General features: G+C 39.5%; 1 protein-coding gene and 1 long non-coding RNA gene across 3 annotated transcripts; both read right to left on the bottom strand.

Moving 5' to 3' along the window:
* Positions 1-425: 425 nt before the first annotated feature.
* On the bottom strand, positions 426-23,855 carry LOC127531058 (uncharacterized). The gene is made up of 3 exons (XR_007937924.1): positions 21,963-23,855; positions 6,689-6,777; positions 426-3,153 (listed from the first exon to the last, which is right to left on the bottom strand). It is a non-coding gene; the product is annotated as an uncharacterized LOC127531058 (long non-coding RNA).
* Positions 11,212-18,413, bottom strand: znf281b (zinc finger protein 281b). Of its 2 annotated transcripts, none has more exons than XM_022213883.2 (7): positions 18,264-18,413; positions 15,442-15,966; positions 15,142-15,255; positions 14,920-15,043; positions 14,038-14,121; positions 13,824-13,942; positions 11,212-13,445 (listed from the first exon to the last, which is right to left on the bottom strand). In XM_022213883.2, exons 2-7 carry the CDS (start codon positions 15,892-15,894, stop codon positions 11,835-11,837), a joined length of 2,505 nt encoding a protein of 834 aa, XP_022069575.2. In that variant the 5' UTR covers positions 15,895-15,966; positions 18,264-18,413; the 3' UTR covers positions 11,212-11,834. The 2 variants fall into 2 exon arrangements, with proteins under 2 accessions (XP_022069575.2, XP_051795258.1); XM_051939298.1 differs by having other exon boundaries at positions 14,038-14,131; positions 14,921-15,043.
* Positions 23,856-23,957: the final 102 nt, after the last annotated feature.

Below are 23,957 nucleotides of genomic sequence, written 5' to 3'. Positions count from 1 at the left end.
AATTCCATGTCACAGAGCTAACATTGTTCTAAAGAAATGATGGTCAGAGTTGTGGCTTATTTGAAAAACTATGGTCAGACCAAATGCATTGTGTTTACAAGCTGTCCAGTAATGCTGTATACATCCCTCTGTTCTTATTCAGAAATGATACTCAAAATCACTATTCAACATAAACCTCTTACTATATAAAGAAAAAACAAAAATGAACATGTTTCCTCTGCACACTGTAGGATTAAAGACTGCACTGGAGTCCTCAATTGGCTTACTTGTTTTTTCCTAAAATCTAGAGGCACCACTTTATACAGCATGTCAACAGGAGGATTCGTAGAATGGTTCGTGAAACGGTGGGGCTGAAACCGAGTTGCGGGGAAATGGGAACAAGGAAGGAGTCAGTGTCAATTTGCAGTGCCACGTGAGATGATGCATCAAATCAAGGATATGTTTTATTGTTCCAGGTTATCAAGGTACAAAAAACATTCTACAGCTGACACCTGACACAGATTATCACTGGTGCTCTAGTAAACAGCTGAGGGACATCATGGAAGCATTTGTCTTCACTGGACTTATCTCCATAGCTTGGAAAATGTTGGAGAATTTGTACAACCAAAGCAATGAGCGAAGATATATGAGAAACTTGCTTGCTTTTAAATTCGTGCAAAACATTTGAACGTACTGTTCCTTTTCTTACACGTCTCTCAACCTCAGACTTTATAAGTTACAGATAAAAGCAATAAGGAACAGGGCGAGCAAAGATTACATTCTTTCTCAGTCTTTTTTATGAATTTATGGCAGTTCCACAATTTACCGTTTAACCCTAAAGCATCTTATTAAAACAGGATTGGATTCACCGGTCCACTTAAAACATCCACACAGAACCACAAATGGAGCTGTGTCCAATCAGTTCAATGTAATTAACAACAAAAAGTCAAAAATGTGGCTTTTTTTTTTACAACAGTGTTATTGGACTAGACGGCCGTAAAACAGAGTAAGAGGAAGAAAATGTGACCTTTGATTTGAAAACGTCACAAGATTTGAGATAACGCGTTGCTAGCGTAAACAGCTAATAAAAAAATAGACTTTAGCATCATATGGAAACTTCTGCAATTATCACTGTGTTTTAACTACAAGTGTAAAGGAATGTTTCTGTTTTACTGACAACTAAATGATCAACCTATCACCACCCATAAAATTATTTTATCTCCAAGTGCACCTTGATTCCAGTTATAGATCTATAATAAGACATGACTCCACTGGTATGACACTACAGCGTCATCCTGGGTGTCAGTGGAAAACTTACTGAAATGACCTCGAGATAAAAACAGGTATGTCCTACTTAAGGGTGAAGTAGTTTAAACACAGTAATTCATATTGGTAAACATGGGAAAAAAGAGGTGTAAATAGATACAGAAAAACACATCTGTCTAATCATATTTATACGTATTTATATTATTATATTGATATTTGCTTCTCTAATGGACTTTATTTTAAAGCATTTTGCTTTTCGATAATCAAAGTACTATACAGATAAAGTGGACTCACAAGTCTCTGTCTAACAGCATTGCATTGGCTACTTGGACTCTTTCAGATTTAGGGAAATGAGGAAATTTACATCACATTGACCCTACCAGACCCTCACATACTTGCATAATTGTAGATGTGAGAAGTATGGTGTGCTTGAAAGATTTTATCCTTTGATTACTTTTTAACACTGAATTATGGTTAAGTAATTTTGTCTTTTTTTAAAAAGAATTAACAAAAAAAGATTCCTTTATGTCAAAGTGAAAACTGATTTTAACAAAGTAATGTGATTTAAATACCATTTAAGCTTTTAAAGAAAAATATTAAATGGACGTAAAAGGAGGGGACAGGAGACTTACAAATTAGTGAATACTTTCTATGGGGACCGTCACGCACCGGGGGCAGAGGATGTATGGTCTGTATAGCCTATGCATGCAACTTAGATGTATGACAGTGATCCATCCAACGTAGAAAATTGCTGAATTAAATAAAAAACATTCAATGATTCAATGAGAAGGCATGGCCAAACTTTGACATTGTGTGTGTGTGTGTGTGTGGGGTCAGGTGCTGGCTATACTTGTGGGGCCCAAATGTCCCCACAACTGTAGGAAAACCGAAAACAATGTCACTTGTGGGGACCTCATTTGGGTCCCCACAAGTTTAAACAGTGTTTTCTTGGCCATGTTGTTGTTACTGAAAGAAAGTAAAAGTGCAAAAACGTTTCTTTAGGGTTAGGAATTGTTTTGGTCTGGGTTAAGGTTAGGGTTAGGGTAAGGGTAAGGGTTAGGGGTTAGATATGAATGGGAGTCAATGGTATGTCCCCACAAGGATTGGAAAACACAGTGTGTGTGTGTGTGTGTGTGTGTGTGTGTGTGTGTGTGTGTATAGAGAGAGAGATATATAGATAGATACAGATATAGATACTATATGTGTATATATATGTATAGGAATGGTACAAAGAAGCACAGCAAAGAGCCCAGGTTGTCCCTCAAACTCCCGAAATCAGATCCAGATCTCACTGACCATTCCTGGGATAGAGCTTAACAGGCCTGATCCTGATGATACCCCAGTTCTCAACCCAGAGGATCCACTGCCAACATCCTGGTGCCAGACAGCTCAGGACACCTCCAGAAGAAGTCCGGTTCAGAGCTGTTTTTTAGCGGCCAAAGGGTGAGCAACACAATATAAATGAGGTGATTTTAATATTGTGGCTGATCAGTGTAAATAATCAGCCACATGATATTTCATACCTGAAATACTATTTAGCTGCTTCACACTTGAGCGGAATGGAGACACTTTGAACACTTATACCTTTCTACAGTGACACAACAAAATATCCACTGTGGTTTAACAGGTCAGTGTCTCAGCAACCAAACTATAACAGTGCTGAAGTTAATTTGCAACTGTCAATCCAAGGTGGGGCTTTTTCATTGTCCTAAGGCAGGTATATGGGCGACTCCTTGGAGATAGAGAAATGACCGGCTCCATTTGGCAAGAGCAGATTTTATGAACATGTTGTCATGAAGTGTGTCAATAAAGGTGTGATCACAAAGCAATAACTGTCCCTCTTTCCAGCTGGAAGTCCAAAGTCACTTACTGTCATCCCCATCCTTATCCACGCCCAACTTGCTTTTCCTGGCAACGAGGTAAATGATTAGTGTTAGAACATGATATTCACAAGGGGAAGGGCGACTAATATGATCACAGCAAAGGGTGAAAGTGCTTTAAATGCAGACCCTTAATCTTGAACACACAAAGGAAATAGGGTGGGGATAAAGCAAAGGAACATTTTTTTTAAAGTCATTTATACAGTGTCATCAAAAAATATCACAGCAAAGTTACGGGTAACCTTTCTTCTTTTTTTTCTTCCTTTTTTTAATCGGATTTAATTTTTGTTTCAATTTGTATTTTAGATTGGCCTTCAGCATAGTTTGATTTCAGAATGAGCTTGCTCATTACAGTTTAGTTTTTGTAGTTTAAAAATGTACAAAAACAGATTTGGTTTACTTTTTGTTTGTTGCAATTTACATTTTAGTGATCTTTATTATAAGATGGAGGTATTCCTCTGAGGCTAGATCTAAGAAGTTCAGAATAGGTATCATAATACAAACGCAACACTTTGTGAGGACAACTGAAGCACAGTCATACGGATGTCCCAATAAACATGTGCGTCCTCTGCTTGAGTTGACAAAACTGACAAAGACTAAAACTACAGACGTTTCTTGTATTTTTTAAAAAAAATCTGATTTTAGTTTGAAAAGTTATGTTGCTGCGCTTAAATTTAGCAAAAAATATTGTTATTTTACAGATATGTGCTATTACTTGAAAGAAAATGTATTTCTGGTAAATGGTAAACAATCACTTTAACTGTTGTTTTCCGGATTTTGAAAGTTTTGGTAGATTTCAGATAAGGTCAAGTAAAATCACAGTAAAAAAAAAAAAAGATGATGAATTTACATTTTATTTTTTTTAAAAAAGATGAAAACTCTACATAATATCTTGATTTTTTTACAAACAATATTTAGTTGTTTTCTAATGTGTGACCTTTAAGTTACACAGTTGTGTTATTTTCAACAGATTCATTTATTTAGTTTATTGACGATGTTTTTCCCCACCTAACACCTCTTTAGTAATAGTAATGGATGACATGCAGCTCTAAAATTTGACTGTGATTAGGTGAAGATCAGGGCCCAGTATTTCAAAAAATTAAATCCAGATTAAATTGATCTAGATTTCCAAATTCCATTTTCCTGATCCATGGATCAGGATCTTCTATCCCGGTATTTCAAAACTTTGCTGGATTGGATCAGAATAATCCTGATCCTCTCGGATTGAGATTTTCAAATCCATCCCGCCCCTAGGATCAACCCGCCCTCAGGGTCACAGACAGGAGACAGAATGTGTGTTGTGTGATCTATTGATCTTAAGGCTACAGAGATCTTTGATAAATTAATATACCAAAAGCAAAAGCATTATATAGTCATTCAAAATATTTTCTGTTGCATGGAGTCAATGCTTACTTCAATTCTCTGTTTAAACAATTGCCTTGTCACTGACCTTTCATATTTAGAGATGCATTTTATAAAAGGACATCACAGACTAGTGTAATAAAATAAAAACATAAGACAAATGTGAGATATCCAGTAGCTTTACTGAACATAAACAAAGGGAAAACAAAAGTTTTCCTAGAACGTTTAGGAAAAATACAAATCAACCAAAGCACTTCTGACCGCTCTTCCTGCTGCTTCATCAGGCAGATGTGGTAAAGGTGGTGGAAGATCTACATCACCGGAAAAGGCATCATAATGAGGATCATGCCTACCAAAAACTCCTCAAGATGGAAACTGAGCGAGCACACCAGCAAATTCTACTTGCTAAGGAACAAATAAAACTTACCATGCTTCAGCAAGAACACATCAAGTTCACAATACAATTACTGGAAAAGCAAATAGAAAAGTAGTGTGAAAACTTTAAGTTTAGGTGTTACAATTTTGGGTTGAGGAAATTTTTTATTGTTGTTTGAATTATTACTTTTCTGACAATTGTGAAATTTGGATTTTTTCTGTTCAATAAAAAAAATGTACATGAAGAGGTTTAATTTATTAAAAATATCTTTTCATACTAATGATTGCGAGAAATGCAAGTAAAAGCTATCTATAGGTGAGTATATGTGGAACTAATACATGGGATCACACTCTGATCCTACCCTGAGGTGGGATTCATTTAATGCTGTTTTTCAGGATAAAACTGATCCAGATTTGGGACTGAACTTTTGAAATACCCAACACTGGCTCAAATCTGGATTAAAGGCAGGATTGGATTTCCAAATCTGGATTTAAATTATCAAGATTAAATGCTGTTTGAAGTACCCAATTTTGGATCAGATCTGGGTTTAATCCAATCCACCAGGATTAATCCTGGTGGATTATATTTGAAATACTGGGCCCTGATGATCAATCATGCCACCATTGTGACAAAATGTATTTTTTACCTTAAGAATATTAGGTCAAATTCATCTTTAACACTTTTTTGGTGTGTTGTGTGTCTTTTTGGGGTAATAAATTGCACTTAAAATAAGTTTGGAGATGGCTGTAAGTGTACTGTTTGTTGTTCCATTTTATGTCAACCAGGAAGTTCCCGAGATTAGATTATTTACAACTTAATCATGTGTTTGATATTAACATGATATCATGTTAATAAATGTCAGTAGAGGATTATGGCTGCTAATTTATTTGCATAGTGAAATATGGCCTGAAAGCTATAAGATCAATAAGGTATTTTTAGGCGTGGAGGCAGAGAAAAACATTCTGCTTCCTTGAATTTCACAAAGAGGTTGAAGCTGCTGATTTGCTCCAGAAAAAACAGGAAGTCAGTGTGAGCCATATACGGTAACACTGAAGCACGTTGTCAGTTATCAGGTTTTTCAAAGTTCATTGAACAAGATCGATATGAAAACAATAAAATCTTTTTGACACTAACACCTGTTACACGGCCAAATGTATGCCATTAATAAAAACATCAACTGTATCATAATGCCAGTCATAGGCGTTTCTAGCCAATTTTTGGGGGTGCTCAAGCACCCCTAATTGAATGCCAGCAGCCCCAAAATTTGTTCTTTTTTTAAATTGTATTTTAAATTGTATTTTAAAACCTTTTTTTAACAAACCAGAAAAGTGTAAAAACCATACAGTTTTTCCAGTGCATTCCTCCTTTGCTGTGAATCTTTATCAGATTGGATGGTTTAGTCACAGACTTTTTCAAAAAGTGTTATGCTTTTCTTTCACAAATGTGGGAATTAAATTGCGTTAAAATGTACAAAACAGTGAAATTTATCTTGCCTGGCCGGGCACCTCTGGGTGCTCAGCACCCCTAAGCCTCTGATCCTAGAGTCGCCCCTGATGCCAGTGTAATCAATAGTATTCTGTCTGAGCTTACGGTGTCAGCAGATCCTGGGTTACTTGGTGGAGAACAGCGCCATCATGTGGCAGCACAGCCTTTTGCACCAATCAGAGAGTAATAAAAGCACCAGAATCATATGACAGGACCATAAATTGGATTATTCAGTTGGAGCAAAGTGCAGCCACTGAGGTCCCACTTATCCAAACTTACAGTGTGCTCAGGTGTTAAAAACTTGAAATTTTGTTCAGAATTTCTATTGTGCTGCTCCTACCTGAATGAAATTCGGAGGAGAGGCCCCCTCTTCTGTTTGTCTCGTCCGTCTGGGTTTTTGAGGCTGGGTCACAGCACTTGTGAATAGAACTGAAAAAATAAAGACAACAGGGTTGTTAGCGATATCAATCCGCGCACCCTTGGCAATATGTCGTAGTATTCTACACTGCATTACTACACTAGATTTCAGTGGGGAATGTAGTTTTCATTAATGTTACTTGTTGTTTATAAACTTATGATACTTTTACTGTAATTTGTAATTTTATCAGTGCAAATTTATGCTCACACTCCGAGGCAGATCAGTGTGTAGCATTTCTCTCATTATCGATATGAATTTTTTAAACTGATTTCCAATTCAATCATTTTAAAATTGCATTCCACTGTCTGAGCTGTCACACATCACCACTAATGGCCTCCTATCTATCCATCTATCTATCATATGATATCGAGATTTGATTTACTGTTTGATAAGCCCTACTCTGCCTTGCATGCATTATTCTGGTACAGCTGTTGTCTTGGCCAGGACACGATACAGATGTTTAGAACAATGCTTATTTCTTCTCAAATAATTTAAGCAAGGCTGCATCCCTTTTTTTAAAAAAAAAAAAGACAATCATAATATCTACACAGGATTTTCTTTACTTCTGCATTTGGTCAAATTGATGTTTGTTACTCTGTCAAGGAATGTGGCAGAGCTACGTGACAATCGGTGTAAATTTGTCAGTCTGTGCACAACATTACTCAATAATGGACAAATGGATTTGGATGAAACTTTCAGGGAAGGTCAGAAGTGACACAAGGACCAACTGATTAGATTTTGGCAGTGATGTGGCTTATAGTCTGGATCCACAGATTTGTTAAAGATTTCTGTATCATTGCGCAATAGCAGCAAGCCGTCACTGTAACTATGAACCCAAGTAAACACTACGTCAACCGCCTGCTGACGATCACGATCCTACTTCATATCCACTTATTGAGACTTGCTCATCAGAAATTACAGAACGACTGAGCAGCCTTTGCAGAGTACTGCCACTCTGACTGCTTTTCTTGTTTATTATGTGTTCTGTTTTTCTAGCAAATAACTTAGACTCGAAATAAGAATGTTGGGAGGTAAAGAGAGAATCTGGAACCATAATTGTACAAAAGTGCGCAAAAAGAACAACTACACTTAAAGGGGAGCTTCAGTTTTTTTCAACCTGGGGTCTGTTTTCAAATGTCATTTCATACATGTGAGTGATGGAGAAATGAATTTTCGCCATAGCTCCAGTATTTAGCCAGGCAGGCAGCTTAGCAGCTCAGCTAGTGGAAAGTATGGGGCAACTTGACCCCCCCACGTCAAAGTCCGCCCTAACGTGCTTTTTTTCCCCCACACTGACCGGCTCGGATAGTCTCAACAAGTGTCCCACAACATACTAGAGATGAGAAGTGAACGAAAACCTCCACATTACTTGGCGATCGCTCTTTGTTGTGGTCTGTATCCAAATCTCAGGACGCTAGAAAGCAAATCTCGTTCTGAAATCGCACGATAGCTTGCGCTAAAACACCAGTTTTGGCGCAAGCTATCGCGCTATTTCGGAACGAGATACATGAGATTTGGTCACATGTATGAAATGACATAAGAAAACAGACCCCAGGTTGAAAAAACCGAAGTTCCCCTTTAATGCCAAATGAAGAAGTAACTAGAAAAACTCAAATTCTCAGTCAACAAGGCCTAACATCTGCCATCAATACAGTGTTTACTGCAACTGTGTTGGAACAAATCTATTAAAAGTACCAACATTTGATTTTAAAAATATCTCAGCTATCATCACCACCAGTTAAAAAAAAAAAAACTCCCCTAAATAAACCCAATAAAGTCACCTAGTACTGGGTCATGTTAGCCTAGCCGCGCTAGACAACCCACGGCAACGAATTTAATTCTCTGCCAGGGTGGGTCTAGTTACCCTCCATAAGGCCCGAGGCTGGATTCTCCTAAAACTGGCCAGACCAATCACCATGAAGTGTAGAGTCAGAAGGCGGGCGTAACGAAGTGACGACAGAGGCGCGACGATTCTGACAGAAACAACCGGTGCACAATAAACAGTTATCTTTCGACTCGGCTTTGGCCACAGCCCTTAAAGATTTGAAGCTAAAATTCAACTTGAAAGATAAACAAAGGACGGCACTTAAATGTTTCATTGAGAAGAAAGACGTATTTGGACTTATGCCGACGGCAAATCTTTAATATACCAGTTGGCTCCGCTGGTTGGGAAGCTAACGGGACTTAGCCACAATCTGCCGGCGGTCTAGGAACTACGTCAGCCTATTCGTTGCACTGATTGGTTGTATACCTACCCAATTGCTGCAGAGTGATTTGAAAGACAACCTTTTAGCCCGCCTCCCTCCCTGTCCAGTGGTCCTAGACCCTTGTGCCTTCAGAACATGGGTCTAGCGTGGCTAGGCTAGGGTCATGTAACATTCATCACAGCATTGGGAAATCTGGGGGATTTTCAGGTGTATCTGAGCAAGAAAATTACAAGTGCTTTTTTTGTAACAAAAAGTTTTTATTGGCTTCTCTAATCCGTTCATCTCAATAACAGGTACAGCCTGGGAAATCATATCACAAGGGGTCTAGAACAAATATGACAAAGGAAAGGGGAGGCTTCTGCTACAAATTTTGGTATTGAGGTGACTGAAAAAAAGCCATACAAAAATGTCTTTATCATGCATACAGGAGAAAAATTCAAAAAAAAAGAAAAAAATTCGAGAACACACATTTTTAGTGTTTTTGTACATTTTTGTAAACAATATCCTTCTAGAGATCATATCAAAACACATTATGGCAAGTAACAAAAATAAGGGATATAACGAGAAAAATGAATGTTCTATGAGGCATCTATAATGCAACACTGCTTGGTGTGGATGCTTTTTTACAGAAAAAAAAAGAAATAATACATTTGCATTTTGATGAGTCACTTGCTCTATAATTGTAAACACAGGCAGTGTTAAATGATTATACAATATGTCGAACCTATACTACAAATATTTCCACTACATACATGAAACGCGCGTCCCTGCTTTCTTACGCTTTAGTGATATGAGGTATATTTAGGTCAATCTTTTTGTCTTTTTTTTTCTCTCCATCTCACCCACTCTCTTTTTCTCTCCATTAAAAGCATAGTGTGTTTGGAGTGAAGTGGCTGGTCAGTCAGTCTTTGTTCCCTGTGATCTGAGCAGCTTCAAAGTCTCTTGGCTGTGGAGCTCACAGACAGGAAAAGGAAAGGAAAAGGGGGGTACGGCTCACAGGAAATCAACTAAATTAAATATCAACCCTGGCTGCCGGGAAAGAATGGCTTTAGCCACGGAAGACAAAGAAGGCCATTGTTTATTCTTGTGAGTGCAGGGCTGCATTTTGAGGAGGGGAGGTGGACATAACATAACTTTTCTGTTTGTTAACTGTATTACCGGAGCGGTTTCTTGCAATTGTGAAAACGTCGAGGTTTAGGAAAATCTTTTTTTTTTTTTTTTAAATTAGAAGGGACAGGGTGTAGGTCCGGTGATTACTTGCCTAAAAATATCTGTTACTGAGTTCTGTTGTGGCTAGTGGAGAATAAATAAAAGGGTATGCATCCAACGTAACTGTGGGTTTAAAGATAAAAGGGTTCCAGCATGTCAGCCCATCTCTCAAAACACTTAAATACAAAGAGGTACTCTCAAAATATTGTATAACAAAATTATGGCAAATCATCTTTATACATCACCCGAAAAACCGTAAGAAAAAAAATCCCCCCCAGCCCACCCCATCTTCTACCCTCGAGAAAACGCAACAAAATACATTTAAATGCCCATGGTCATGCCTCGTCAATCCCTATCAAAGCCCATCAAATAACCCAGCCCTCTCCCTCCTCCCACTCACCCATTCAACCCACCCACTCGCCCTCCCTCCCTCCCTCCACCCAACCAACCCCCCCGTTCACAGTTTTCTCCTCTTAAAATAATATTAATAATCATTAGCATAATAATCACGTATCACATATGCAAATTGAATGGGTTATTGTTGTTTCCAATGATGATTTGTTTAAAAAAGTGCTTGTTTGATTCCATTGACACAAAAAGGAACAGCAAGGAGTGGAGTAGAAGAGTGGTGACTTGTTTTTTCTTCTAAAAAAAAAAGAAAAAAAAGAAAATCACTTCAGCAACAGCGTGATGAAAAGATCACCGACTGGTGTTCATTGCATTCTGAAACAGACAGCCGTAACAGCGATGTGCAGTTACTTCTGGGTAGAATTTTTTCTAAGCTGCGTCTTTTCTACGGCCAAACTGGTGCACACTAACAGAGGTCACGGTTATGGAGATTCTCTCAGCTGACAAAACGACAGTCAGCAACGCATAAACATCCTCTTCACTTAAGAACGTACAGTGAGAGCACCGTGGGCTGAACTCTGCTACAATCACACTAATGCGTGTACATGTGGCTCTCAAAAGAAGTGTGGATGTCTTCACATTGACACAAGAGTACCATAATCTCGACAAAGCTACACGCAGTAGAAACCAAACATCATGTATTGTAATTTGTTGTTCTGACAAGTTTAAAAAAACAACACAAAAACAAACTCAAAGCTTTGTAGTCTCAAAGTACACCTGTAAAAACTGTGCTAATTGCATCTCATAATACAAAGTCTTATTACACAATTTTGCCTATTTTCCTGAGTTAATACGTTTCTTGTAACAGACAATATATACTTTTTTGCCATTTGAATTCTGGGCCTTTCCCTGCCACAAATGTTATTATTGAAATCATCAACATTATTCATTATTACTTTACAATGGTATGATGATTGGTAAAACACAAGGGTACAGAAAAAGATGGAAAAAAACAAGCAAGTTTATAGCTACCCTCTAAATGTTTTAAATTACATTTAAATCTACGGTACGTTCATATCAAAATCACTACTCAAACAAAAATTAACCGACTACATAAAAAAATGAGAATATTTTAAAAAATTGCATTTGAGGTCATGGAAGACCCTCCCTGGTCATTTTTGTATTAACATTTAATGGCAGTGTTTAAAAAACAAACTTTGCTACAAGAACAAAATTAGGATGGGTATAGGGACTGTATGGACAGTAACAGAACAGCCCCCTACTGGATTCACCTCGTTTGACCCTTATCTGAAACTTTGGCTTGTCGGGGTTTTTGATCCTGTACTCACTGGCTCACTGACGTCAGCTAACAAACTGGTATACCCTGAGAATTCTGACACTGGAGTCCGTATTCGGTGGTCGACCTCTGTCCCAGGATCATTGCCATAGCTCAGAGGGGTCCGCCGTCCTGACTTGAACTGGGAGCCAAAGGCTTGGGCGAAGTTCTCAATCTGGTATGTGGTTTCTTTAGGGGGATTCAGTGGGGACAGGTTGGGGTAGGTGGAGCCATTGGTAGGTGCAGCGCTCCCTCCAGCCTTGGGCTGCTGCCCCTTGGAACCCTCTGCCGACGCAGTAAGTTCCTGGGGAGGTAGGTTGAAGGTGCCAGGGGAATGCTGCTTCTCCAACTGTTCAGTCAGCTCCTGAGATGGAGTCAGCTGCTGGTGGCTAGTAGATTCCAAGCTGAGGTGGTAGCCTGTCTGGGAGGGGGAGCCAACAAGCATGCCATAGTGGGACTTGGAGGAAGATGAAGAGGAGGTGGAGGAAGGGGCAGCGATGGGCAGCGGGGAAGAGACTGCAGGAGGGTAGCCACAATCCAGGGGGGAGGTGGTGTACACATGTTTGTCAGCGAACAAGGGCCCTGTGGGGCTGGAGCTGCTGGACAGAAGTGGGAAAGGCCCCGTTGGGCCAAGGCTTGGGAAGGGTCCACTATGGCTGGTGCGTTCCAGAGCCTGCAGGAGGAACTTTGAGTATTCGTTCATCACTGCCGTTTTGTCACCACCATTGGGCGAGTCGTCCTCCAACTCTGGCGTAACAGGGGCGGCTGGCTGGAGGTCGACGTGGTGTGGGTGGTCTGACAGGTCGAAAGTCACATCATGGTGGTGTGTTCCCTCTTGCTTAGGGCTGTAATGATCGAGCAGGCTTTGCAGTACCTCATCTGGAATGCCGGACTTATCATGCTTGAGTTCCAGCGGTGAGGAGTCCAGCATGGCCAGCGTGGGTTCGGGCCCCAGGGAGCCCTGGATTACGCTGCTGGCCTGGGGTGCCATGTGCAGTGAGCCGGCTCCATAGTCATTGTTAACCGCATGGAGGTAGCGCCGCTTTTTGACAAACTGCATTGCATCGTCATAGTTGCTGCTGGTGGTGGGCCCTGGCTTATTGCCAACAGGTACCTGGAGTAGAGCCATGTTGTCAAGGCCAGAAGCCTCCACGTGATCCATGGAAACAGGCTTCTGGCCCAACAGCTTCTGTCCATCCGAACCATCTTCCAGAGAGAGGAGACCCTTGTCAAGTCCCTTGCGGCCAGCTTTTTTAAAGACCAATTTGGGAGTACGTCCCTGCATGGCAGGATCACAGCCTGAGGGGTGCTCCATGCCATAGTCCTGCAAGGCCATCGTCCCAGAAGACGAGGATGCTGCCCCGGAGGCATTCTTCTTCCTCTTGCGCTCACTGCCCTCGCTGTTTTTGGACTTTGCCCTCTTGCGTCCAGAGGTGGTAGAGTTTCCCTGAGTGAGTGAATAGCTGCCCTGGCCTAGCTCTGCGTCGCTGAGCTCCAGCATGCTTGGGTCTAGGCCCTTCTTTATGGCTTCTCCACAAGTCCGTTTGTGCTTCAGTAACCGGTCTGTTCTTGAGAAAAACTAAAAGAGAACAAAATGGGCTCAGTTTCCACTGGATGGACAGAAGCAGTTTTAAAATGACACTTCAATTTTTAAATACAAGACACACTGCAAATTTAAGTACTCACTCTATACAGCTACTGAATTTCACAAGACAATGTTATATTCCCTGTCCTCTTCTGACACAACTAATCCCATTTAGACAGAGCAGTTTAAGGGGCTTAAGCGCAGAAAGTACAGACAAAATTTAGAAATGCCCATGTGCTAATGATAAAAACGCATGTTATTTATGCAGACCATTCAATAAGGGATTAACTAAAATATACACAAAGCAAAGACCAAATTACATGAAAAGAAACAGATGCAAACAACTTGGTAAACAGACTACAAAGTGCTTACTTGTTGGCAGGTGTCACAGCGATATGGCTTCTCGCCACTGTGTGTCCTTTTGTGCCGCTCCATATGGTACTTCTGGATAAAGCGCATGTTACACTGGTCACAGCTGAAAGGCTTCTCTCCTGCAAAACACAGCAGAGATTGCGTTAGGGCTTTCCTCACAAGTGTTGACAGAAAATTATTTCTCCATGTTATACATCCAAGTGCAGAAACTCACCGCTGTGGATCTTTTCATGCCGCTGTAGCAGGTACTTCTGAATGAAGCTCATGTTACACTGACTGCACCGGAAAGGCCTCTCACCTGTGCAATCAAGAGTACAACCATCCGCTCACCACATTAATAAAAGCCCAGCCTATCGCTTAACGATGGCCACATATGGTTATAATATGGTGACAATGAATCTGAATGTGCATCACAATAATACCCAATAAACTGGCATGCTAACCAGTTAAACAGTAACAATGTATTCAAAGGTATATTGGAGAAACTGTTCTGTGTTAATAAATTGCCCTAATAAAGACAACAAAATGAGAGCAAAACAAGGGAAATGATTTTAAAACAAAGGAGGTTATATAAAAAGCTGAATTTTCCTTTAAGTCATTTATGAGTTTAGGTTCAAAGTGCCCAATGAGGAATTCCCAGCAAAGGGAATGACTAAGACATCCAGAAATACATGAGTAACCATTGAGTCACTCCTGGCTTCAGTGATTGTCTGGTTTTAAATAAGATCCCAGGAACTCGATGAAGGGAAGAATGCCATGTTCTTCAACAAAAACCTAATTTTACTATTGCTTTGTCAAACTTTGATAACATAGTTTTATCCCCATCTGCATATTAGATTCTCTGGAAATAGATCTGGGTCGACATACTTCATCCAAACTTGTCAGCACAACATTATGTTACAAAGCAAAGAGAAGCAGACACTGCCTGATTTAGATTTCCCTGTGCTGATTAAACAAGTCCTCATCTCATGTGGCCCGATTTTTATCACCTAGCATTTAAGATCTCATCAGGGTGGGGAGGCACTGTGAGGCATACAATAAATGTAATATATGAGAAAATTGTTATGAGTGAAAAACAGCAGTGAAAGCCTCTCACCTGTGTGTATGAGCACATGTCTACGCAGGTGGTAGGAACTGCGAAAGGCAGCATTACAGTGCTCACAGATATGTGGTTTCGAGTTGGGGGACAGGCAAGCCCCATCTGCATCCAACATCATGGCCTACAAAGGAACAACCATGAGTACAAGATTTAACCATTCTGGACGTGAACAACACACTGATTCCTGGTGTAGTAAAGGAGATGAAGTAACTGATTTACCTTTGAAGCATCATTGCGTTTCCTTCGAGCTTTGCCTCCCTGTCCGTCCCCGTTGCTCCTCCGCCCTCTTCTACCCGAGGACTCTTTTGGCTCTTTACCTGGTCTTCCAGGCATCTAATCGCAAAAATAAGTATACCACGATGAATATATGGGACAACAACAGCAAATTCAAGTGTAAAAAAGGGTCTACAGGTATGAACCTATGAATAAATTAATCAGGAAAACGTATACTGGCAAATGAATGTCAAGCTAAAGTAAGCAACCATTTAAGGAAGATTTTGGACCACTGTCCCTTCTCACCGGTTCTCCAAGGGTACGGACATTGCTTAGGCTGAGGTCATGCAGGAGCATGTTCTGGTGATTTTGGTGGTGGTTGCCGAAAGACATATCTTGCATGTCAGTACCACTCTTCCCCGCGCCCCCTCCAGCACAGTTCACCCCGACTCCTCCACTCCCGCCATAGAGGGGCATACGGTAATCCAGCTCACTTAGTCGCTCTTGCTTAATGCCCATGCTGTGAAGGAAGCCCCCTGTGTTTGCAGCAGCAGTGCCCTGGTGTTCTGGGGGCGAGTCGCGTTCTTTCTTTAGGATCATCTCCTGGGGAAGCTCGCCCATAACAGACTGGGAGGCCAGTCGTGTAAAGCTGGTGACTGGGGGCAGGTGGCTGAACATAAGCATACCTGGTGCAAAATTAGGGTCCATGCCTCCGTTACGCAAAAATTCATTGCCTAACTTGTCTTGGATAATACTCATGGTGGTTGCTTTGCTTTGTGCAGGGGAGAAGGAGGGTCAGTAATCTACAGAGGAATGCAGGAGGAGAATATCCTAAAAGAGAGGACAGATAAAAAGCTTTGTTATGCATTGATGATTACTGACAGAAAAGCATACAAATCAAACTTCCATATTTTGTTGTGAGTCTTCATTGCAACGTCTCATCAATGATCAGTGTTCCCAGTTAAGTAAATTCCGACAGCTCTCAATTCGGGCTCCTAACACTCATTTTTATTATACATTAACTGACAAGATATTTGGTCTATAAAATTAGAAAAAGGTGTAGAAAAACACTGTAACCCACAATCCAAATCAATTTTAGTATAGCATCACAAAGGATAAAAAAAAACACACACCCAGATTTCGACTACGTAGCCCTCACTCTGTGCACTATGATGATCTCTGAATTAGCCATACCAACTTTTTATATATATATATATATATATGAATTAATGAGTACTTTGCACGAAATACATTTTATTCACACTAAGAAATCATCTTTTTGGGTGAACTTAACATCAGCACAATGGATTACGTAGTTAATTAGCCTAGCTAATAATATATTGTATTTTGGCATATTAACTTTAACAGTACAGAAGAACAAAATACAAAATTGGGTGCAGGTCATTTTAGGTCGTTATTATAGCTATATAACCAGTGACTTTTGATTTAAATACTAATAAAAGGCCTCATAATTATGAGTGAAGCCCACATCAAAACTAAAATAAACAAAACTAAGACATGCATCTGAGCTTCCATACAAACGTATCCAACATGCATCAAATATAAAAATTATGCTCTGCAGAACATAACTTAATGCAGTTATTTTGTGTGTACCTATTGTAAATCTGGTTAAAGTCACCAGAAAACATAAATCAAAGGTGAACAATGTCAAGGACCAATGCTGTATGGGGGTTTAATGAAATGGCTTTAAAGTAAAAATTGTGAATCTGTGCACTCTAACAAAGTACAAGTTTTAGCAATGAAAGGTCTCAATGAATTTTGTTCAACATAAGAAGAAACAAAACATCTAACATTTCATCTGAAATATTTAATCCATCTCACGCATTGTTCTACATTTAGCACCACATGTGACTTGGACTGTAGCCAAAATAAAAATCTGTGTAGTCGCTGGATAGCTTTTTAGACACACATCCCCATTGTTTTCTCACTTTGATACATGCTGGATCACACCACTTGCCATCTTTGACTAATAACCCAGCGTGAAAGCAAAGGCTGGGAGCATTGGTTGCACTATTGGCAAATTAGTCGGTTGAGTTCACTAGTCTAAACAAACGATATTTAGGTCAAATCCAGCCAGACATTTGAATGATTTTAAGCAGGCGCAGTCGGGTGACTAAATGGGACGTGTGTTTAAACACCATACAAGGACGACCGGAGTGAGAATTTATTGTTTAGTCTAGACCAGCTGACCATTTGGCTACGCGACACTGCGTTCAACAGAAAGCGGATGAGCTTTTGTGATGCATAATAGTTAGCCAGCTAGTTAGCATTGTTAGCTAACAGGCTAGCCACAATGAGACACAATCAACGCATCTTTGCGTCCTCAATCAAAACAATCGTCTACGAGCCCATACAAACCGCAATTAGGCACACAGACACAGTCACAGCAACACCTTACGCTAAGAAATCTGAAATGACCATATTTGTAGCAAATTATTGCCAATTATTCTTAATAAGCAATCGCATGTTACCTTGAGATGCTATCAAGCTAGCTAACGCTAAAACAGGACCCATGACTACATAGCATATATTTACCGTTTACAGCACAACTCTCTATGGAGGCATTTTATAGTCAAATAGCAAGAATTAGCCAGAGGAAAAATACAAGTGCAATCGAAATGGTGAAATTAAACAGCACATTTGCTTTGAAGGGAGGTCAGCAGCACGAACTGCTCATTCTCCAGTTCCCAAGCTTTGATGACGCTCGTGAAATCAAATCTGTCTGGCTGCGAGCGACGCTGGCGCTCTATTTATTGATAGCTAACTTTAGCTGTAATTACAACCGTATAACGCTTACCGGGACATGTAGCTAGCAAAACATTCCTCGGCGAGTGCAGCACACACACACTTCCTATCTAATGACCGAGCTAAATAAAACTACACGCTTTGAAGCAGCTGTGTTTATAACAATCGGGCTGCCACGAGCTAGCTAGTTAGCTGCTAGCTGCCCCGACTGAAAACCCGCATTACGGCCCGTGCAACAGAAACAATGATGCTGCCTCTCAATGCATCTCCCGTCTGCGCCGAAGCCACACAATCGTTCGCGTAAATCTCGACAAAGGCCGAGCACTCGACACGAATAAAAGTCAGTTTAGTTTTCCACTCACCTACACATGACCGCAGTTGGTTTCAAATGTGCCTATATTCTCTCTGTATTCGCCGCTTTGGGGTTTTATTGCCAAAACATTGTTCTCCGGCGGTCGCTGCTTTCTTCCATCTTGTCCTGGCGCGGGGAATTGTGGGTGTAGCGGACGGGTCGTGAGAGGAGACAGACGAAGGCTGCAGAGGTGTGAGAGGTCCTCAGTGGACTGCACAATCACAGAAATGTAAATACACTTTAAGGAGACAGTCAGATGAACATGCCTATGTCAGCACTACAGGGGCTGACCACAAAGTTTTCATCTTTACTATTTCTTTTAAGACTGGTATTTAAAAATTCTTAACACTGCTGTTTAATTGGCTGCATTTTCTACAAAACAACAACAATTTCACTTAAATGTAAAAAGTTTCTAAACTCAGGTTACATTTATTTATAATTCCATCTCAAATTATAGGGGCCTTTGCTTGACCATCACTAACTTCTTTGATACCAAACACTATTGATTGATTGATTGATTGATTGATCATTTATTTCAAACCAGCTTCTGACATCACCAAAATCAGACTATTTACATAAGTGATTTGAAAAGGGGATGGATGAAGCAAAGCTTATATGCTTATAGCCTATGGATATTTACAGTGGTATCTATGAAATTTTAGAGTGATGAAATTGATTTGTAAAATTTTTTTCAAGTTAGTCATTTTTTTGCACATTGAATGTTAAGGCTATGTTTTGATGGCATATCTCAGGAACTATTACAGATAAAAACTTTTAATTTCTCATTATGCCATTAATTTAAAATCTGCAAAAATGGACAAGTAGGTCAAATAGCCTCTGAATATTTGGGAGTTGAACAAGGAACAAAAATTCTGTCATTTAAAGTCACATCGTTGAGCACACGTTATTAAATAACTGATAATGCAGAAGTCAATTTGTGGTATTTTCAGAACCACATGTCGCAACAATACAAACCAAAACATGCAAAATGGATTTTAATATTAAATACTTGATTATGAAGTAAAAAGAAAGTTATTTTTATTTAACAGCAGGTATGACAAGTTGTATCAAAATCTCAAAAACATTGACAGACAGCCTGATTCACATAGAATAAATGTATGTTGTTTCAAAATGGTGAAGAAAATGTCACTAGTTGACTTCCATTTAATTCTACTCTGTTTGTCTAACAATATTTTTGTATTTGTGATTCAGCTTATCATACCATATCAGTTATGAAAGTTAAAAGAATAGAACTTTTTTCATTTTGCCACCAAATATTTCATGTAAAAAGTATTTTGTTTGTTTTGGTTTTCATTATTGTGGCATGTAACTACACAAGATTCAGAAAATGTCCCTAGTTGACCTCTGCAGTATCAGTTTTTGTTAATGTGTGCTCAAAGATGGGACTTTCTATGATAACTTTCATATTTCAATTCACTCATAATCAGAGACTATTTGATCCATTTGATCTGCTTGTCAAATATTGTAGATTCTGAATCAATGTCATTATGAGTTTTTTTCTTTAAAACATCCCAAGTTGTTGTCTTTCAAACATAGCCTCAAATTTCAATGTGCAAAATATGCTGAAAGTGGGTAGACGGGCAATTTTTTAAATTCTTGAAACGCACGATATATTGATCTAAATTTTTTTTTTACACATACTGTTTTAAATATCCATCGTTTATGCTTAAAAACTGTCAGACAAACCAGAGGTGGCTATGCAGAAACTGCATTATAAATTTGATTTGAGATGGAATAAGCCACATTTAAAGTGCATGCTATAAATTAAAATAGTAGCCCACAACACATAGTAAAACCCAATGACTAAAACATATAATCGAATAAAAAAACAAGAGAAAAGTGGGCTATGGTGATGCAAGAGTTATGCTAAACAAGATCAAACTAATCCATTTAAAACCTTAAAAACAAACAAAAAATGTTGAAATCAATATTGAAACGAACAACAAGCCACTGGAGAGACTAATACTGGTATTATGGGATCATGTTTCTCTCTCATGAACTATCAATAGCAAATACTTTAGAAAAACTACTTTGAAAATGGATGCCCCAAGTCATAAGACAATGCAATTGTCTGTTTTTTTTCCACACACAAATTAGAAAACCTGTGACCAAGTTTTACAGATTTGTGCTATCTGCATGTCTGCATCATGGCTCCACACGGAAAAGAACTGCAGAGACAGTTTAATGGCACACTAAAATTAGCTGAGACACAGTTGTAACACTGATCAGGAGAACGGTAGTACTACTAATCTGCGCTACAGTAGCTTTGGTTGCAAAATGATGCAACAATCTGTGCACAGTTCCAGCAGTCCAGCCCCAAAAAAAACACATGAGCAAGTGTCTCAGAATCGGCACAGTGGTTATCAATAAAAACTAGAGTTTCTGTGACAGCTCAGATGAGCAGCTCAGAAGTAATGCAGTTACTGTAAGGTCTTACAATGCTGAATCACTTCACATGTAAATGATATTGTGAACAGAAGTGAGGACACTCACTTCTGTTGTACACTGTAAGGTTGGATATTATATTGTTTGTAGTGTGCGAGTCACACTGTGTGTCATTTTATGGGGCTCTTCCACAGACCAGAAGCTCTTCAAATAAAATGTTACCAAATTAGGCAACATCAGGCCACCTAAATATCTGTCAAATAGCATAAGGTTAGATTTTTTTTGTTCTCGAGTTTGAATTTATTAATGAATGTCCGTGACTGATGTTTCTTGGACATAACTGATGGAATGGTGGAATATTTATGGATGACGTGTAGTTTTAAATGTCCTTCTTGTTGTGTTTGAATGGAAATTGTGTGATTGGTTTGATTGTTGTATTTGCTAGAAGAAGTAAGACAGTAATATGAACTTAAGGCTGCACTTCAATATTTTAGGTATCTTGTCACCTCATTGTGCACATTCCCAAGTAAAAGATGGTGCTTAAGCCAGAGGCAATCCAGTCATGAAGTACAGACTGTGACCCTTACTCTTTTATAACCTGTTCAGTTTTTATTGCAGCAGAAGGCGGCTGTGAGCATCTCTTGGTAGAATGTTGAAATCATGTTCCTGATACTAAACCAAAAAAATGCGCTGATGCCTGATGGATTCACTGTGATGAGAGTCCTCTATGAAGCACTACATTTGTGGTTGGTTAGAACTGGATATTTTGATTTCTTGCACAATGAGTCTTGAGAGCTTTTCTTTTATCACTGATGTATTTTTCATTTGACATTTAATATCTGACAGTATTGTTGAGCTCGTAGGACTTGCTTTTATAATCCCGTATTGTAATCAGCAATCATTTGTGGAGTTGGAGGTGAAGACATCATCTTAACCTTATCTTTTGTTTATATAGCACATTTAAAGCAGCACAAGTTGGAACAAAGAGTTCTCTGTTTGAGATAAGAGATTAACATTATACATTTACACGAATAAAAGAAAAAGTCATTTTTACTTCTGTTACTCCCTTTGAATGTTAAAATTATGACCTCACAATATTATAGAGAGACTGAAAAATGATTCCTTTTGCCCAAAGAAAAGCTTCCTTTTAACAGGAAGAAACCTCCAGCAGAACTAGGCTAAGGGAGGGCAGACCAGTCAGAGTGAGGGGATTGTGGAGAGAAAAAAATTAAGCAATAAAAAAACAAGCAACGACAAATGCTACCTGACTACAGTTGGTTTTTAGCGCATTGGTGAGCATTACCTTTCTTTTATTTGCCGATTGGCCCACAAGTTCTCCAGAGGTCTCAGCGGTGTCCAAAGGTGAACCCCCTGCTACTTTTTCCGCTATTGCTAGCTGATGATCATCCTGTTGTCCAGTTCATATCTTTTCGTTTCAGCAACGGTCAGTTCAGAACTTCTATCCCTTTCAGCAGCCTGGTGGTTGACAAGCCATAGAACTACTGCAACCAACATGCACAAAGAAAACGTCTGTTCTCCAGCCAATTTGTTCTGTTTTAGCTGCTGGATCAAATTTTTGTGTTCACAGACTTCACAAGCTAAATTGTTCCACAGCACCACCAGCTCTGTGATGGGGAGCCTTGTGAGGGGCTGAGCACAGGATCAGATCTGGACCAGAGAATAGGTGGAATGATCTCCTGTGCAAAGGTGAGCTTTGGGCCTCGCTCAACCTTAATTTTCCAGTCCAGGGCTGCGTCCAGGAAGCTTGATGCTTTTGTTACATTTGGCCTCTTTGGTAGCTTTTGGGCTGGAACAAAGACCATGGTTTTTGTGAAACTAGGAGCTGAAAGAGAAGCACCTTTGATCGCTAGTCCTTCTTTGTTCCAGCACAACTGCCAGACGCTTGAGGAACTGGTTGTGCTTCCAGGTGTGGCGCCCTTAGGCGAGGGTGGTGTTTGGTGAAGGGGTCATCTCTTAGCCACTGGTTCAGGCTCTTTTGACTGGGAAGAACACTGTAGATTAGGCTTGGGCGGTATTACGGTAATACCGTATACCGCCGGTGTTTAAAAATAGCAGCGGTATCAGTTCCAATACCGTCATGAAAAAAATGCAATGCTCTTATACAGGAGATAAGTGTTATGAGAGTGTGTGGCTCCAGTATGAGAGAGGGAGAGAGAGCAGCGTGTGTGTGTGTGTGTGTGTGTGTGTGAGACCGGGGGAGCGTGAGATGTCCGAGCGACCCTGAATTAAACAAATCACAGGGTTTTCTCATGGAAATGAAGAGCCAATTTATTCACCCTTAACTGTGCAAAGGTTAAAGAAGTCAGCACCTGAAGAGTCATTTGCTGTTTTACTCTTTATTGAATATACACTGAGTCCATACTTGTGTCTAATGCAATAAAATAAAATTGGCCTTGGAATTAATTTCATCTTTTTTGTGTGGACACTGGCTTTTCTTGCTCTTTGTGGACATGGAAGAACTGGGGTCAAGACTGACAGTGATGTCTGAAAGTGGATTCGCAGAGATGTGTGAATTACAGAGCAAGAATGAAGAGGGGCAATTTTTGTAATAAGGTGATAGTGTCTTCATGCAATAATCTTTTTTAATATGTCCAAATTAACCAGGTAAACTGTTTAAGATGCCAGTTTTAAGATGAAGTGCTTCATCTCCTGATGGCTTTATTTCTCTCTCAGCCTCACACTGCTTTATTGTGTGCTAATTAGAACAGCGAGGTAAGCTAGCTGTTTGAGGAGTGAAAGATGATAAATGAACAAGAATGAAGAATTCCCACTTGATATTCCTCATGAAACTAAAGTGCTATTATCAGCTTTTACAGACGTGCAATCTAACATCTGATCTACTGAAAAATCTCAACACATATCCTCTCCACAGCACTGATTTCATAATGTAACAAGAAAAGCACTCAGAGAGCGCAGACCTCCGCCAGGCCATCTGTTTGTCTGTCTGTCTGTCTGTTAACAGCATAACTCAAAAAGTCATGGACGAACTTTCACCAAATTTTTACAGAATGTCCGGAAGAGCAAAAGTAACAATCGATTAGATTTTGGAGGTGATCCGGATCACTGTCTGGATCCAGGATTTTTTTTGAAGGACTCTGTACAATTGAGAGATGGCCAAATAACAAATTTGGCAAGAAAATTTTTGTAAATATTTTCAAAAAATGAGTAAAAAATAAAAAAATACTAAAAATATCTAAAGTGATTACATATACATCAGTAAAAAATATTTCTTTTTTTATTATTTGTGAATGTTCTGAAGAAACATTTTTAACATTTC

The sequence above is a fragment of the Acanthochromis polyacanthus genome, chromosome 19 (assembly GCF_021347895.1).
Source record: "Acanthochromis polyacanthus isolate Apoly-LR-REF ecotype Palm Island chromosome 19, KAUST_Apoly_ChrSc, whole genome shotgun sequence".
Classification (NCBI taxonomy): Eukaryota; Metazoa; Chordata; class Actinopteri; family Pomacentridae; genus Acanthochromis; species Acanthochromis polyacanthus.
This window is presented reverse-complemented; position numbering and strand designations above follow the sequence as displayed.